Source organism: Chaetomium strumarium (genome assembly GCF_033439665.1).
Source record: "Chaetomium strumarium strain CBS 333.67 chromosome Unknown B0T15scaffold_3, whole genome shotgun sequence".
NCBI lineage: Eukaryota > Fungi > Ascomycota > Sordariomycetes > Sordariales > Chaetomiaceae > Chaetomium > Chaetomium strumarium.
The window spans coordinates 3,229,156-3,242,397 of record NW_026944431.1 but is presented as its reverse complement, the minus strand read 5'-3'; the positions used below and the strand labels follow the sequence as shown (position 1 = coordinate 3,242,397).

The 13,242-nt window shown below is 55.1% G+C and overlaps 7 protein-coding genes across 7 annotated transcripts; 3 read left to right on the top strand and 4 right to left on the bottom strand.

Annotated features, from left to right (window-relative positions):
* Positions 1 to 81: 81 nt before the first annotated feature.
* Positions 82 to 1,399, top strand: B0T15DRAFT_510594 (uncharacterized protein; the record flags this gene model as incomplete). Its single annotated transcript, XM_062867865.1, has 4 exons — positions 82 to 198; positions 503 to 606; positions 811 to 1,207; positions 1,304 to 1,399. The coding sequence occupies 4 exons, from the start codon at positions 82 to 84 to the stop codon at positions 1,397 to 1,399; spliced, it is 714 nt and encodes a 237-aa protein (XP_062723088.1).
* A 977-nt stretch (positions 1,400 to 2,376) lies between these two features.
* On the bottom strand, positions 2,377 to 3,997 carry B0T15DRAFT_574120 (uncharacterized protein; the record flags this gene model as incomplete). The annotated part of the gene is made up of 6 exons (XM_062870945.1): positions 2,377 to 2,649; positions 2,712 to 2,740; positions 2,822 to 3,115; positions 3,231 to 3,385; positions 3,439 to 3,539; positions 3,813 to 3,997. The coding sequence occupies 6 exons, from the start codon at positions 3,995 to 3,997 to the stop codon at positions 2,532 to 2,534; spliced, it is 882 nt and encodes a 293-aa protein (XP_062723087.1). The 3' UTR covers positions 2,377 to 2,531.
* Positions 3,998 to 4,098: 101 nt separating this feature from the next.
* On the bottom strand, positions 4,099 to 5,293 carry B0T15DRAFT_173109 (uncharacterized protein). Its single transcript, XM_062862216.1, has 3 exons — positions 5,272 to 5,293; positions 4,580 to 5,218; positions 4,099 to 4,459 (listed from the first exon to the last, which is right to left on the bottom strand). The coding sequence occupies exons 2-3, from the start codon at positions 5,052 to 5,054 to the stop codon at positions 4,416 to 4,418; spliced, it is 519 nt and encodes a 172-aa protein (XP_062723086.1). The 5' UTR covers positions 5,055 to 5,218; positions 5,272 to 5,293; the 3' UTR covers positions 4,099 to 4,415.
* On the bottom strand, positions 5,161 to 5,818 carry B0T15DRAFT_510592 (uncharacterized protein; the record flags this gene model as incomplete). Its single annotated transcript, XM_062867864.1, has 4 exons — positions 5,161 to 5,218; positions 5,277 to 5,401; positions 5,508 to 5,646; positions 5,727 to 5,818. 4 exons carry the CDS (start codon positions 5,816 to 5,818, stop codon positions 5,161 to 5,163), a joined length of 414 nt encoding a protein of 137 aa, XP_062723085.1.
* Positions 5,819 to 6,151: 333 nt separating this feature from the next.
* B0T15DRAFT_393261 (mitochondrial 18 KDa protein-domain-containing protein) lies at positions 6,152 to 7,116 on the top strand (the record flags this gene model as incomplete). Its single annotated transcript, XM_062864679.1, has 2 exons — positions 6,152 to 6,381; positions 6,438 to 7,116. 2 exons carry the CDS (start codon positions 6,152 to 6,154, stop codon positions 7,114 to 7,116), a joined length of 909 nt encoding a protein of 302 aa, XP_062723084.1.
* A 174-nt stretch (positions 7,117 to 7,290) lies between these two features.
* Positions 7,291 to 8,643, bottom strand: B0T15DRAFT_529855 (uncharacterized protein). Its single transcript, XM_062869135.1, has one exon. It carries the CDS (start codon positions 8,415 to 8,417, stop codon positions 7,461 to 7,463), a length of 957 nt encoding a protein of 318 aa, XP_062723083.1. The 5' UTR covers positions 8,418 to 8,643; the 3' UTR covers positions 7,291 to 7,460.
* A 154-nt stretch (positions 8,644 to 8,797) lies between these two features.
* On the top strand, positions 8,798 to 12,226 carry B0T15DRAFT_529854 (uncharacterized protein). The gene has a single exon (XM_062869134.1). It carries the CDS (start codon positions 8,842 to 8,844, stop codon positions 11,797 to 11,799), a length of 2,958 nt encoding a protein of 985 aa, XP_062723082.1. The 5' UTR covers positions 8,798 to 8,841; the 3' UTR covers positions 11,800 to 12,226.
* The last annotated feature ends 1,016 nt before the right edge of the window (positions 12,227 to 13,242 follow it).

Here is a 13,242-nt window from a genome sequence, read left to right as displayed (position 1 = left end):
GAGATAAGGTCGACAACCACAGATGCACGTATCAGCCGCTTGTTGAATAGTTCACAGAGCGGAAGTTGAGTGCAGAGCACAATGGGTGAATCCTCTCACCCTCTGGAATATACTGACAACGTAGCATGCCAGCAGATAACCGTCGTGCGCAAGGCGAAGAGGCTTAAGGATTTTAGAACAAGGCAAGAAGACCTCAGGGTTCGTTTGTGACTCTGCTGTACTGGCCAACAACCTCACATGTTGGACGAGAACCCCTTGATGCCTTGCCGGCGACTCTTGGCCGCTCACGGTCTCCATCTAGAGCCACCACTCAAAGCTCAGCTAAATATGATAACTGAAGATCAAGGAGACACTGAACTCCCTGGCCTCGTATACCAGCCTATTCGTCAGTGCCTAGTAGGGATTAGGTATTAGGCTGCCTCGCGCACGCACTGCAAGATGTCTCGGCACTCAGCTTGAAGCCTCGCATCCTGCCCCCCGGAACTATGCTCCTATCCCGCAGTCTCCCGTCTCTCATTCTCAGATATTCCGGCATCTCCCCTCCCTGAAGGCCGACTGTCGACACCTGTTGACAACGCGGAACATTGCAAGCTGCACGAAGATTCGGTCAGTGCAATTTCCCTTTGCTTCGTGCACCGGAGTTCTGCCTTCGACTCTACAATGGACCTCACAGACCGTACGCAGCATCCTGGGACAGGGGCATCTTGTTTCTAACAACGATAACGACCCCATCGCACACATAACCTCAACTAGTCGTCACTCTCAACTCAATCTCTCAATATGGATACCCCCCCCCCCCCCCCCCCCGAGGCAAGACCCCGGCTTTATCTCCGCCCAGGAGCTCAACAACTACGTGCGTAGACAGAACCAGCAGCCGCCCTGCGCCCACTATGTCAGGACACCCGGCAACACTGAGGGCAATGGTGCAAGCCGTGTCCGTTTGCCCGCTATGAAGGGCTTCATCTCCACGTTCGAATACGACGTGGCCTTCGCCGAACTGCTCCTCAACGACATTTACCGGTTCCAAGATCCCCAGATGGAACAGTTCAGGATGGCGATCGGTAGAGTCAAGTTTGCCCTGCTCATGATGAAGGACGAGTGGAGAAGATTTCTCGAATCCGACCACGTCGAGTCCGAGTCTGAGCCGCAGTCACGACTCGACGCTCCGTTCTCCCGCAGGGAGGCTGCGACCAATGGAGGGTCTTCAGTGAGTTTTATCCCGCGTCACTGTTTTAAATCTCTGGGAAACAGAACAGCTGACGGCTAGGACCTTTTTTTTGCTGACTTTTCTCCGGCACGACAGGGCCACGAGGGAGATGTCAATACCGAGTCTCGAGACAGCGGCGCCGAGCCAGCTGGCGTAGTCACCGGGTACCCCTCCGAAAATGGCACAGCATGAGGAGTTTTCTGAATTCAAGTTCGATTCAGCTGACGACGATTTTAACGGAGAGCGAGCAACGGGCAAAGCAGCAGGCCGTTTAATGGCAGGAAGGTCTCGGCAATCTGATAAATAGATAGTATAAACCGGGTTTAAATGGATCCCATTCAGCTCAGTCGCTCTCGTCGTTAGTGACGGTAACTTTCCCCGTTTCTGGTGATTGCCATCCGGATTTCCGTTACAACCTGCATTGTGATATTCTTCCTGCCCTAAGAGATCGGCACTGATGCGACGTTCTGGGTACGACGGCTATGACAGCCAACTCTCGAGGGTTCTCATATCCACGAGCTTGAAGCGAGGTGGTCCATGAGGACTTTGATCTCAGGATCCGGTTACCCGCCTAGCTACTACTGAAGTAGCAAGATCTAGCTTTGAGGGAGTTCCTGCGCTATAAGCGTAAACCCTATTAGATTCCCATCTTGACATAATATGACTCGTCTTGAACATTATGGATGGGAGGTCCTTAATCACTTGGCAATCCAATTCAGTATGTCCTACCCGAGGCTTTCCTTTCCGGCTTTCTGGCAAAGAATATGATACCTCACGGCTTCCAGCATAACTAGATCTCATATTGAACGGTAGAGTTGTTCGAGAATATCCGGTATCCTCGTATGTAGCTACTCTAAGGGCCCATCCACGTTGAACAGGTCGGTGAAGAATCGCAGACCACAGGCTCGTCCTGGAGACACATATGGTCAGAATAAGAAAAGTCGGTTAGAGCCCGAGGCATGGAGTTGATCATCGATGCTATTGTGACTCGCTCCCAGCTGCGAGCGTGTCAGCACGGCTGGCACGGGCACTCTATTTTCGATATGCAAGGGACTGGGTCCCATGATAATTGGAGCAGTAATCAATCATGGATTCAGAGAGTTTACGTGCATTTGTGTCTCACCGAACTTGTGGTGGCGCAAAAATGGGAGCTCAGCAGACTCCAGAGGCGAAATGCAAAGTATTTTCAAAGTGTTTACATGGTATGTAACCAATCCCAATGCCAACTACAACAGCTTAAGTCTTAGCAAGATTCAGGAGAGCTTGCGCAAGCCTCCGAACCATGGTTCGCGTACGTACCAGGCGACAACGTTATCGCAGACACTTATTCACGTGCCCACCTGCTGCTGCGCCATGCCTCCTGTTTGTACCCATCCTTACGGAAAATGTGCCTCAGGTGTTCATCCCACCTTGAAGCTGGACACTCCCATCCGAACCGCTCCCTGGTCAACAGTGTCAGTGGAGAGCAAATAGAAAAGGATTGGCCGCTTAGCTGACAACGTACCACTTCGGCGTGAAGCAATTGTTGTAGTTCTGGACGACCACGTAGGTCAGCGATACCAATTCGTGATTCATGAGATGAGCAGAAGAATGATGGCTGTAAGGTATTCTTACCGCATCCTTGTAGCCTCCGTTGTGAGGAGGCTGGTGGAGAACATAGTACATGGCCGCGTTGAGCTGGTGGATCTGTTCCCTGGCGGCAGCGAGCTGCTCGAGTGCGCCAGCCAGGTGCTTCTCGCAACTTTCGAGGTGGTCCATTCCCTTCTCAAGCTTGCGGACTCTTGCCTTCAGCACGCGGTTGAGGTGCGGCGTCCGTCGTAGAAGGCTCTTCGTCGGGGACGACTGACGGGGCGTCTCCGGAGGCCGTGTGGGGCTGGACGCCGGCTTGGCAGACTCGGAAGCGGCTTTCTTGGCGGAACGGTGCCCGTTCCGTTGTTTCTTTGGTTTTCATGCTGCGGTTTCGGGACATGTCGACGATGGCGGAAGAATAAATTGATGGGAACTGTGTCTGAAGGAAAAGAACGTCCTTGTATTGGAACTCCTTCCGAATCCTTTCCTGCTTATTCGCGTCAACTTCCTGTTGCTGGTCGGCTGGGGGAATGTCGCGTGCGGGACTGAATTCTCCGAGCGCATCGGGAAAAGTGGGGCCGCAACTTTGGTCAGCAACCGACTTCCTGCCTATTCACAGCCGCAAGTGAATAGAGAACAATAGGAAGAATAGGAAGCCGAACCTTCATTGGCAATGGCAAATTTGCAAACTGCAGGCGTGCATAGATCAACTCCTTCGCCTATAAATTCACCCTTCTTCGACCCGAACCATCCTTCCTTTCTCCTCTTCCACACCACAAGTCCCGACCATCAACAACATCAACAACATCAACAACATCAACCAACATCAGCCAACATCAGCCAACATCAGCCAACATCAACATCAATTGACCTCGCCCTTCATCGACGACCTTTACCGACCACGCCGAACTCCGCCGCCGAACTCCACACCACCGACCTCAACCGACAGAATTACCTATGCTGCGACGAGCGAGGGCTCGTCGAGCAGGCCGTACCTCACACTTAGCAGAGTTGTACTAATACCGAGGTGACGCACCATAACGGTCCCTGGACTTCTTCAACCCTGACCGACGGTACCCACCGGATCAGAGTTGCAGAAAGGCAGAAGCTTTTGCAATGTGGCTGGGCCCCATTCCCGCCTGACGCCCGAACCCGAGACGTCCCGCGCTGGGCGGTGGGGTGCCTGACCGGGGTACTCTGGTGACCAGGACTTCGGGACATCCTGTGAAACCATCCCTGAGTGTTGTGCCGGCTGCACAGATGAGCCCTCCTCACTGACATGGGTGGCATTGGACCGACTCCCGACCCGATGGTAAGTCGCTACCGCATCCGCATCTTGTTGTCGGCCTTGGTGTCAGATTCCCGCAAGAGCGAAAAACCTCCTGGGATGTAATCATTTTCTCTTTTCTTCGGCCGACTACCGCTCCTGGGGGCCCGATCTCCGTTCTGTCTGGACATTTCATCGCCAGACTGGAGCGCATAGGTCACCCTCCCTTGAGTGTTCATGGCTCGCGCTAGTGTTCGCTTGGGCAAACCCAGGTGCCATTGTAGTGCGTTTTCCCAGGATGGTGCTGTCTTCTCTGCACTAGCTCGTTGGATCGGGAGGTGGCCGGACGGCCGTCTCCTCATGCTGCTCTTGTCAAGCAGTGGACGGCATTCCATATCCCCGACGCCAAGTTTGGCCTTTGGTGGGATTAGATTAGCGTCGTACGGTTGAGTTTGGGGGCCCGAAAGCTTCCATCCTCGGGAGAAGCGGCGCTGGATATGACACTGTTCCTTGCGCGACAACTTGATGAGACTTACCAGTTCGGTTCGCCTGCTGACGGATGCAGATTCCAGGTTCCAACGGCCAGTTCAAGAGCCTTGCGATGAGGCCCAGGTGAGTTTTCCTCCGTTGTCCAGTCGGTTCTCTCCACATACCCACTGCTCTCTTCCCCTCCCATACTTTGCCACCTTTCCTTTCAGTATTGTTAGCGACCGAGGAAGCCCGAGACAGGGTGGACAGCAGATATATGGCCACCGTCAAGCTAAAAGGGAAAGGCGCATAAGGAGATGAGCGGTCGGCTTGAAAGATTTCTGTTATTGTGGTGTTGCATGGCCATCTGGCGTTCGGGATAGGGAATTGATACCCCTGGAGTTTAATGGTTAATGGTTGGGGCATGATGAGAATTGACTGTCTCCCCCACTGCTCCGCTTCCACAATGCCAAACATAAGCCCGACACCGCCGAGTAACTGCGACGACATAAGTGAAGGTAGCGTGGTGAGGTATTCGCTCATTCGGAGAAGCTCCAGATCCAGGCAACCATGCTCCCATCGAACGCCAGTTATATTCGTACACTGAGCAGGATGCCCCTCCCGACCATTATTCACCAAGTCCGACCAACTAGTGCTTCGCTGAGCCGGCCTTCTTTTCCTCCGCACCTGCGTCTTCTATGAACTTCCTGCGGGTTTGTCAGACCATGAAACCGCTTCGAGCAGAGTGATGAGGAATGACCGCACTTGATAAAGTCGGCCTCATCAGGGCTGGAAGCATTGATCGGCGGCGTGGTGGCCGTGGTTTTCTTGCCGCCGCGTGTTGCAGCGTACACACCGCCAAATAATGTGCCAAGGACGCCCATCGCCAGCTGCAACGACCGCAGTGTTAGCCGTCGATCCTCAACAAGTCTCGGACCGAGCCCTTGGAGGCTGTTCGGAAGAGCGGAATCGGGAGCAGCAATTGAGGGGACTGACGTAGTGCGAGCCGACCTGCGCGCCGAGAATATTGTACTTCTGGACCATCTTGACGAAATATAAGACGTGGAACTTGGCGATGTGCGCAGGTTGTCCTGTCGGGAGCGATCTGGAGGATGCGATGTCTTGAGTACACAAGCTAAAAACGTCGCAGACGTAGAGTTCCTTTCGGGAAGTCCCGAAATTTTGCCGGATCTCACGAGCGCGGGATTACCTTACCTAATCAGGGCGGCTTGAATTTGTCTTACGGAAACTCCCGTCTCATCGGCCAAGCTCTGAAAGATGAGATCTGAACTCCCCACATACGTCATCGCAGTTATCACTCAAAGACCAGACAAGGCTTACTCTGATATGTACATACATCTCGGGGGAAAGACGTCTCGACTTGCTTCCAACGAGATACGTTAGTCGGCCGCGACACGCTGGTCGTATTTTGAAAGGGAGATCAGCTGCATCGTTTTACAGAGTGTCGCTCAGCCTAGATTGGCTGCGTTTTAAGCTCTGTCTTCCGACCCTGTCCCGATAGTACCCGACTGGGAAGTCGTGCGCTCTCGGTACGCACAAAGGCAGTGGAGGGCGACACTGGCTCCTGTTCCCGCAAACACCGATTTGCATAACTTACTCGACCTGAGAAACACTGCAGCATGTGGTGGCCTTGGAGCAGTTCAGACAAGCCAACAGGGCCGTCTACCCAACAAAATGATATTTCCACACCATCATCCCGGACGGAGAGGGCGAGGGATGACCTAAAAGACGCCGCCGGCCTCAACCCTAACAAGCCAAGCGACAGAGAGAAACTCCCGCCAAAGCTACAGAAAATTATTGACAAGTCCGACAAAGAGGATAACATCTTTGACGAGCTCGTCGAGGGATAGTACGTAATCGCGGCCCCCGATTGCCCCGTTATCCTGCCTAACCTGACATGCGCAGTGCCCCTCCATCCACCGAGTCCAACGTCCGCTATGCCGCCTATGCCGCCCGCTTTCGCACTATCCTGCTCTCTGCCCACCGTTACGTCGCCTACACCTCCGACATAGGCGAGTCATTCCGCCCCGTTGCCCATCCCTGGCTCGTGCGCGGAGCTTACGGCGTCTCATGGGCCTATATCCTCGGCGACGTTAGCTACGAGGGCTACAAGGCGTACTGGCACAACCAGCGGGTGCTGAACCCGCAGGTGGAGCTCACGACGCGCCAGCAGCAGATGTTGGGTATTGATCTGACCTCCACGGCTGGATCCCCTGCGCCGGCTGCGCCGGGGACGGTGCCACCGCTGGAGGACTATCGGACTGTGATGTTGCAGCGGGGGATTTTTCAGAGTATTGCTAGTATGGGCCTACCGGCCTTCACGATCCACAGCGTTGTGCGGTACAGCGGCCGGGCGATGAAGGATGTGAAGAATGCGAAGTTGAGGACATGGGGCCCGATCGGGTTGGGGCTTGCGGTCGTGCCGTTCCTGCCGACGATTTTCGACAAGCCGGTTGAGAATGCCGTCGAGTGGGTGTTCCACAAGGGATTCGAGAGTTACGGCGGCCGTGAGGCGGTTGGGAATGCGCCGCTTATTGGGAGAGAGAAGCAGTTGAGCGAGAAGCCAAAGAAGAAAACGGACTAACGGGATGCGGGATAGACATCTGGATGCAGTCTCCCTTTTGGCTGTACCTAGGATATGAACGACTAGCGATTGCGGCATCACGGCTTTCCGAGGTACTGCGAGCGAGCAGTTGGGCGTTTGTGATTGTCTCTCATCTCTTATATAGTGGTCCAAATACAACACATAGAAGATGCATCCTGACTACCAGTGCTGCGTGGCCTGCAATCTGGACTGTCTCGACGCCGTGTCCAAGCTCGTGCTATGCAAACCCCCTACGCCACGCTGGTATCCCCTGAACGCCGCCTTGCTCTAACCGGAATGTTATGCCAAAACTATGCCAGTAGACATGAAAATTCTGTCTTAGGTCAGGGCGTCATCAAGTCCGGCGGTGGCCCAACCCCCCTCAGCAGAACGACCGTATTTCCGCTTTGCAACACATCCCCTATTTTCTCGCCGAATTCCAAGAGCCTCCCTCCTTCCACATGGAAGACTCGTAGCCGATCCTCCTCTTTATCCGATAGGTTATTGATATTCTGCACCTGCAGACTCCTGGCAGCGGCATCGAGCATCCTCCCTACGACCCAATCTTTGTTGTAGAAGAACTCGCCCTTGGGGATCTTGGCCTTTGCCGTCGCCGCCTCGGCCTCCACATATAGATACACCCTCTTCTCGGGCGCGATCTTCGCATCACCCTTGGCTGTCTTCTTGAGCGTGTTAACCGCGAGCATCTGCGCAACTTTAGGCTTCGAGCTGGGCGATGCGAAAGATTGTTTGGCCTGGTCGCGCTTGGCCTGGCCCCAGAGCTTGAACCGCTCGAGCGCGCTCCGAGCCCCTTCGGCAACGGCGGCTGCTTGTGCGGCGCTGGCAGCGCGCGCACCTATGGGTGTCTTGTTTGCGCAATCGTGGTCCTCGCGCAGCCGGTGCTTGAGGCAGTAGTCGCGGTTGCAGTTGGTGCAGTGGACGCCGGGGACGAGGCTCGTGCCGATGATGGTCTTGCACTGGTCGTCGGCGCAGGGCTTCTGTGACACGAGGTCCCGCATGCGCTTCCCCTCACCTGCGGATTGCCTCGCCAACTCGGCTTCGCGCTTCCGCTTCGCCCATGCGCCCGGGTTGGTGCACGCGTGGCCGTCTTCGGTCCGGTGTTCGAGGCAGAAGGTCTTGTTGCAGGATTGGCATTTGAACGGTAGGAAATCGAGCTGGTTGCAGTACGCGTACTCGCAGTGGGAGCCGACTAGGCTGGCGTCGGTGCCCCGGCTGTCGACCGCAGCGGTAGCCATCTTGACATAAGAGGTTTCGTCCGAGTCGGGATCCGGGGAGGCCATCGCTGCTGTGCGGCGGGGAGAGACCGTTTATAAGCGAATGTCATGTGTGAAGCAAGGCCTGACCCCTTAGGTAGCCGCCTGTTGCGTCACGTAGACGGTGCCAGAATTGGCTGACCAACGCGGAAGAAGAACACGACGATGTTTGCTGCCTGCTGCAAAGCCTACGGATTACCACGAGCTAGAACGATCTCGAATGGACCGGACCCGACAGCAAGGGAAGGGATCGGGCGGGGCAAGGGTCCAGGGACGCGGATCGGTTTCCCGGCCACGTGCTGGCGTCTTGGCATCTCGAATCAACCGTTCGATAAGGGTTAGGGTAATGGACGGTTACATAATTGAAGGACGTCAACGAAGCGGCAATGATCAATCCAGCCCAGAGCATTCAACAAACCTGGCCAATGTCGAGCAATTTCTTGAAGTCGGCATGCCTCCTTATGTTCCAAGGAAGCGAATACGCGGCGACACTCCTCCCGGCAGAACCGAGAGCCCAAAGGCCCTGACAGCGCCACCGCGCAAGTCAACCCTGTTCGACGACCTCGACGCCACCTTAACCCCGAGGTCCTCGACGAAAAATGGGTCATCCTCGTTGTTAATTGACGACAGCGAAGACGACGAAAGCTCTTTGACGTCGCTTTCCGATGCCGACTTTGAGGATGTTCCAGCACCAAAGAGGCAGAAAGTCCATGAATCTGCAACAGGGGAGGAGGAGGAGGAGGATGATGACGATGACGACGTCGAATTTGAGGATGTCGAGACGCCTTCTGTGGCGCAGCCGGATCTACCGACACCATCCGGTGACCTGGAATTGACACTGATACGGGATACGAGGATATCGCTGGCGAATGCACTGGGCAAGAAAGGCCCCTCCAAACGGGAGCGACAGATACGGGTCGCCACGCATTGTATGCATGTGCAGCTCTTGCTTTGGCACAACACTATTCGGAACGCATGGATATGCGATCCTCTGGTCCAAGGAATCATGCTGTCGCATCTTCCGCCGAGGCTATGGAACGAGGTCGAGAAATGGAAGAAGAACAGTGGATTGGAAGTGCTAGACGAGACGCCCAAAGACGGCAAGGCAAAACGGGATTTGAAGGGGAAAGGGAAAGCTCCTGCTCCCTCATCTCGCGACTGGAGCAATGCATCACAGCGTCTGGAAAAAGGTGCTGTGGACATGAGCCACGGGGATCCCCTCTTCAGGCTAATGAAGTACCTCGCCGCCTGGTGGAAGCAAAGGTTCCGTATCACTGCTTCCGGCTTGAGAAAGTGGGGATACATGTCGCTGGAGAGGCTGGATCGCCTGACGAAGGCCTTCAAGCAGGAAGGCCATGACCAGGATAGGTTCGGGGAGCGAATCCGAAACTTGGACGAGTTCCGGCAGCACGCGCAGGAATGTGCCGGCAGCCGGGATGTCGGCGCGCAGTTATTCACGGCTTTGCTTAGAGCACTGGGCTTGGAGGCTCGCCTGGTTGCTAACCTTCAGCCCCTGGGGTTCGGGTGGAACAAGTTGGAGGAGGCAGATCCCGAGAAAGAAGGGTTTGACTCTTACCAGAGTCCGCAAAGGGAATCAGGAGATGCTACCGAAGACGGCGCAGGCGTCAAGAAAGCAGCGAAGAGCAAAGCTCCCGGTCGGGCGTCAAAGCGAAACGCGCGGTCGGCACGGTTGAAGGACCTCTCCGATGATGAGCTGATGGCTGATGACAGTGATGACGACCTCGCTATTGAAGTCCCGCAAGCGCTGCAGAAGAAAGGTAGAATATACGACGCTGACCTCGAGTTCCCTCATTACTGGACCGAAGTGCTCTCGCCGGTGACGAATAAATACCTGCCGGTTGACCCAATTGTCAAATCAGTGGTCGCGACGAACAGAGAACTCATAGAATCGCTAGAACCTCGCGGAGGCAAAGCGGACAAGGCAAAACAGGTCATGGCTTATGTCGTTGGATATTCTCGGGACGGAACAGCCAAGGATGTCACCGTCCGCTACCTCAAGCGGCAAATACTGCCCGGTCGCACCAAGGGGGTGCGTATGCCGGTCGAAAAGGTCCCAGTATACAACCGCCACGGCAAGGTCAAACGGTATGACCAGTTCGACTGGTTTAGATCCGTCATGAAGGGTTACGTCAGGGGGGATCGGTTTCACCCTATCACTGAAATTGACGAGGACGAGAATGCCACCGACCTAAAGCCCACCAAGCTGGAGAAGAAAGAAGTCAGAGATGGCGAAGAAACCCTCCAATACTACAAGCAGTCTAAAGAGTTCGTCCTCGAGCGCCACCTCAAACGAGAAGAAGCCCTGCTGCCCACCGCGCGTCCTGTCAAGACGTTCAAGAACAAATCCAAAGCCGTCCGCCCTCAAGAAGAACCCGTCTACTCTCGCAAAGACGTTGTGCAAGTCAAAAGCGCCGAGACCTGGCACAAACAAGGCCGCGCGCCTATCCCAGGCGAACAGCCGCTGAAGAGAGTGCCATACCGCGCCGCAACGACCAACCGGCGCCGCGAGATTGCCGAGGCCGAGGCCGCAACGGGTGAGAAGGTGCTACAGGGCCTTTACAGCTTCGACCAGACCGATTGGATCATCCCGCCACCCATTGAGAACGGAGTCATCCCTAAAAACGAGTACGGCAACATCGACATGTTTGCGGAGCACATGTGCCCTGAAGGGGCGGTGCACGTCCCTTACCGGGGCGCGATGCGGGTGGCCAAACGACTGGGGATTGACTTTGCGGAGGCCGTTGTGGACTTCGAGTTTGGTCATCGCATGGCTGTGCCGGTCATCCAAGGGGTTGTGATTGCTGAGGAGCACTACGATCGGGTGATGGAGGAGTTGGCGAAGGACGAGGCGGAGAAAAAGAGGAAAGAAGACGAGAAGAGGCGAAAAGCGGCGTTGGCGATGTGGCGGAAATTTATCATGGGAATGCGGATTCTGGAGAGGATCAAACAGGATTATGGGGAGGTGAGGGAAGATGTGGACGTCTTTGCCCGGGGAAGCGGTGGTCGGCTGTTGGTGGAGGGAGGAAGGCAGGACGCGGGCGCCGAGGCGGTTGAGGATGGCAATACGGCCGGTGGATTTCTGCCCGAAGGATACGAGGAGGATGACGACAAGGTTGGGCATTCGACATCTGGGTTCTTTCCTGTTGTAGATGAGGAAGAAGACAGCGGCGAGGATGCGCTTGAGATTGACCACGGCGAGGGCGCAAGCAGTCTGGCTGCCGCGCCGGCCAAATCGGTCTTGAGCACCAAGCCGAAACGGAAAATCGCGGCAAAAGGCAGAGGTAAGACCTCCCGCCGAAGGTATCGAGGAAACGGTCCTTTGTCTTCGGAAGAGGATGCCGACGATGGCGATGATGGTGGCAGCGACGATGATGAGCGATGGGGTTGAGAAGCGCTCTGCCGCACTCCGACGTGGCTGCTATCCACAGACCTGTGTCGGGTTCGGGGTGTGTGACCTCCGGCCGGGGATTCTTCGTCCCCGATCGTCATGGATAACGGTTACTCTCGGCCCTTAGGCTCTGATGCCGTCATGGATCGGTGCTGCTTCCACGGTGTACCTAGTTCGAGTGGCTTCTAGGTGCCAGGCTACCATCTGGTCATGGCACAGTTGAAACCAGCGACCCCAGACCCCAATCCTCAGGCCATAACGTTACTATCTGCGTGGGCATCCAGGACGAGGAGTTACCTCGCATTGTTTCGCTGACGTGCCTGACTTGAAGGCCAGGGTTTGCCCCACAATTACAAGCTCAACATCAAAACGGCCACTTTCTGTACCAGAAAAGAGGCATTAGATGAATTCAGCCTTTTGAAGTGCCATGAAATGTTCTATTCCCTAGCGTTGAATCAGATCTTTTGATGATTCAGCAGTGTTATTGCGGCTTTTTGACCGGGCTTGCTGTCGCCAGCTCCATGCTAAGTTTCAACGGCTCGTCCTGTATCGTACTGTACTGTACTGTATGTATTGTACTGTAGGTACGTATCCCGCCGTGAGCTGGGAGTCCTGCCCAGTGCTGTATCTGAATGCGGTATTGAGGATGTAAGATGCACGCGAGTGAGCGACCATGGTTGCCGCCCGCTGCTGCGACACTGCAAGTTTACAAACACTGCACAGTAGCACTACCTAGTGCGAGGTTCTTTTTGTGACCCTATTGCAGCTTCAAATCGAGGGGCCCTTGTGATGGTCGCTGAGGCATCGCAAGCAAAGCAAAAGCCCTTCCGGCCCAACGCAAGGGCACTTATTACACCTGATCATCAGCTGCTTTTCAGCTGCTGTCTATTCTCGGACGCTTATTAGACCTGGACATTGCGCGAACCTCTCAGCCCATTCACAAACGACTCTTCAAGACTCCCATCATTCACCGAACATACGCAGCCTGCGGCCTAGATTGCCAATTTGCCTTGGTCCAGAGAAGACCCCAGGCATCTCTATTATACTGAAACCGAATTTTCCACCCTCGCGGCCACTGCATTCTCCTTGCCGGCCGCGGACTACCAGTACCTACCTGCCTTTGCCAAACGTGGACCACTTGAAGCTTCCGTCAGCCTCGTTCACTTTCCAACCTGCCGTCTGCAGTCGCCGGTCTTGTTGCATCTTCGCTGCCGGCTTTTGCAAACCGACTTCTGAGAGACCACCGACCGATCCCTGTCGCCAACTCTGACTTGAATATCAACCATCAATCCCCTGTTAACAATTGCCTGTTGTCTTTCGCCTCCATCCGCATCTACTCTTAGCCATTCTTCTCTTTTGCCGTGGGCTCAAGGGCGCTATCGAAGTGAGATGGTCACGGTTATTGAGATTTCCGACTCTCCATCCCCGCCATTGGATTCTCCT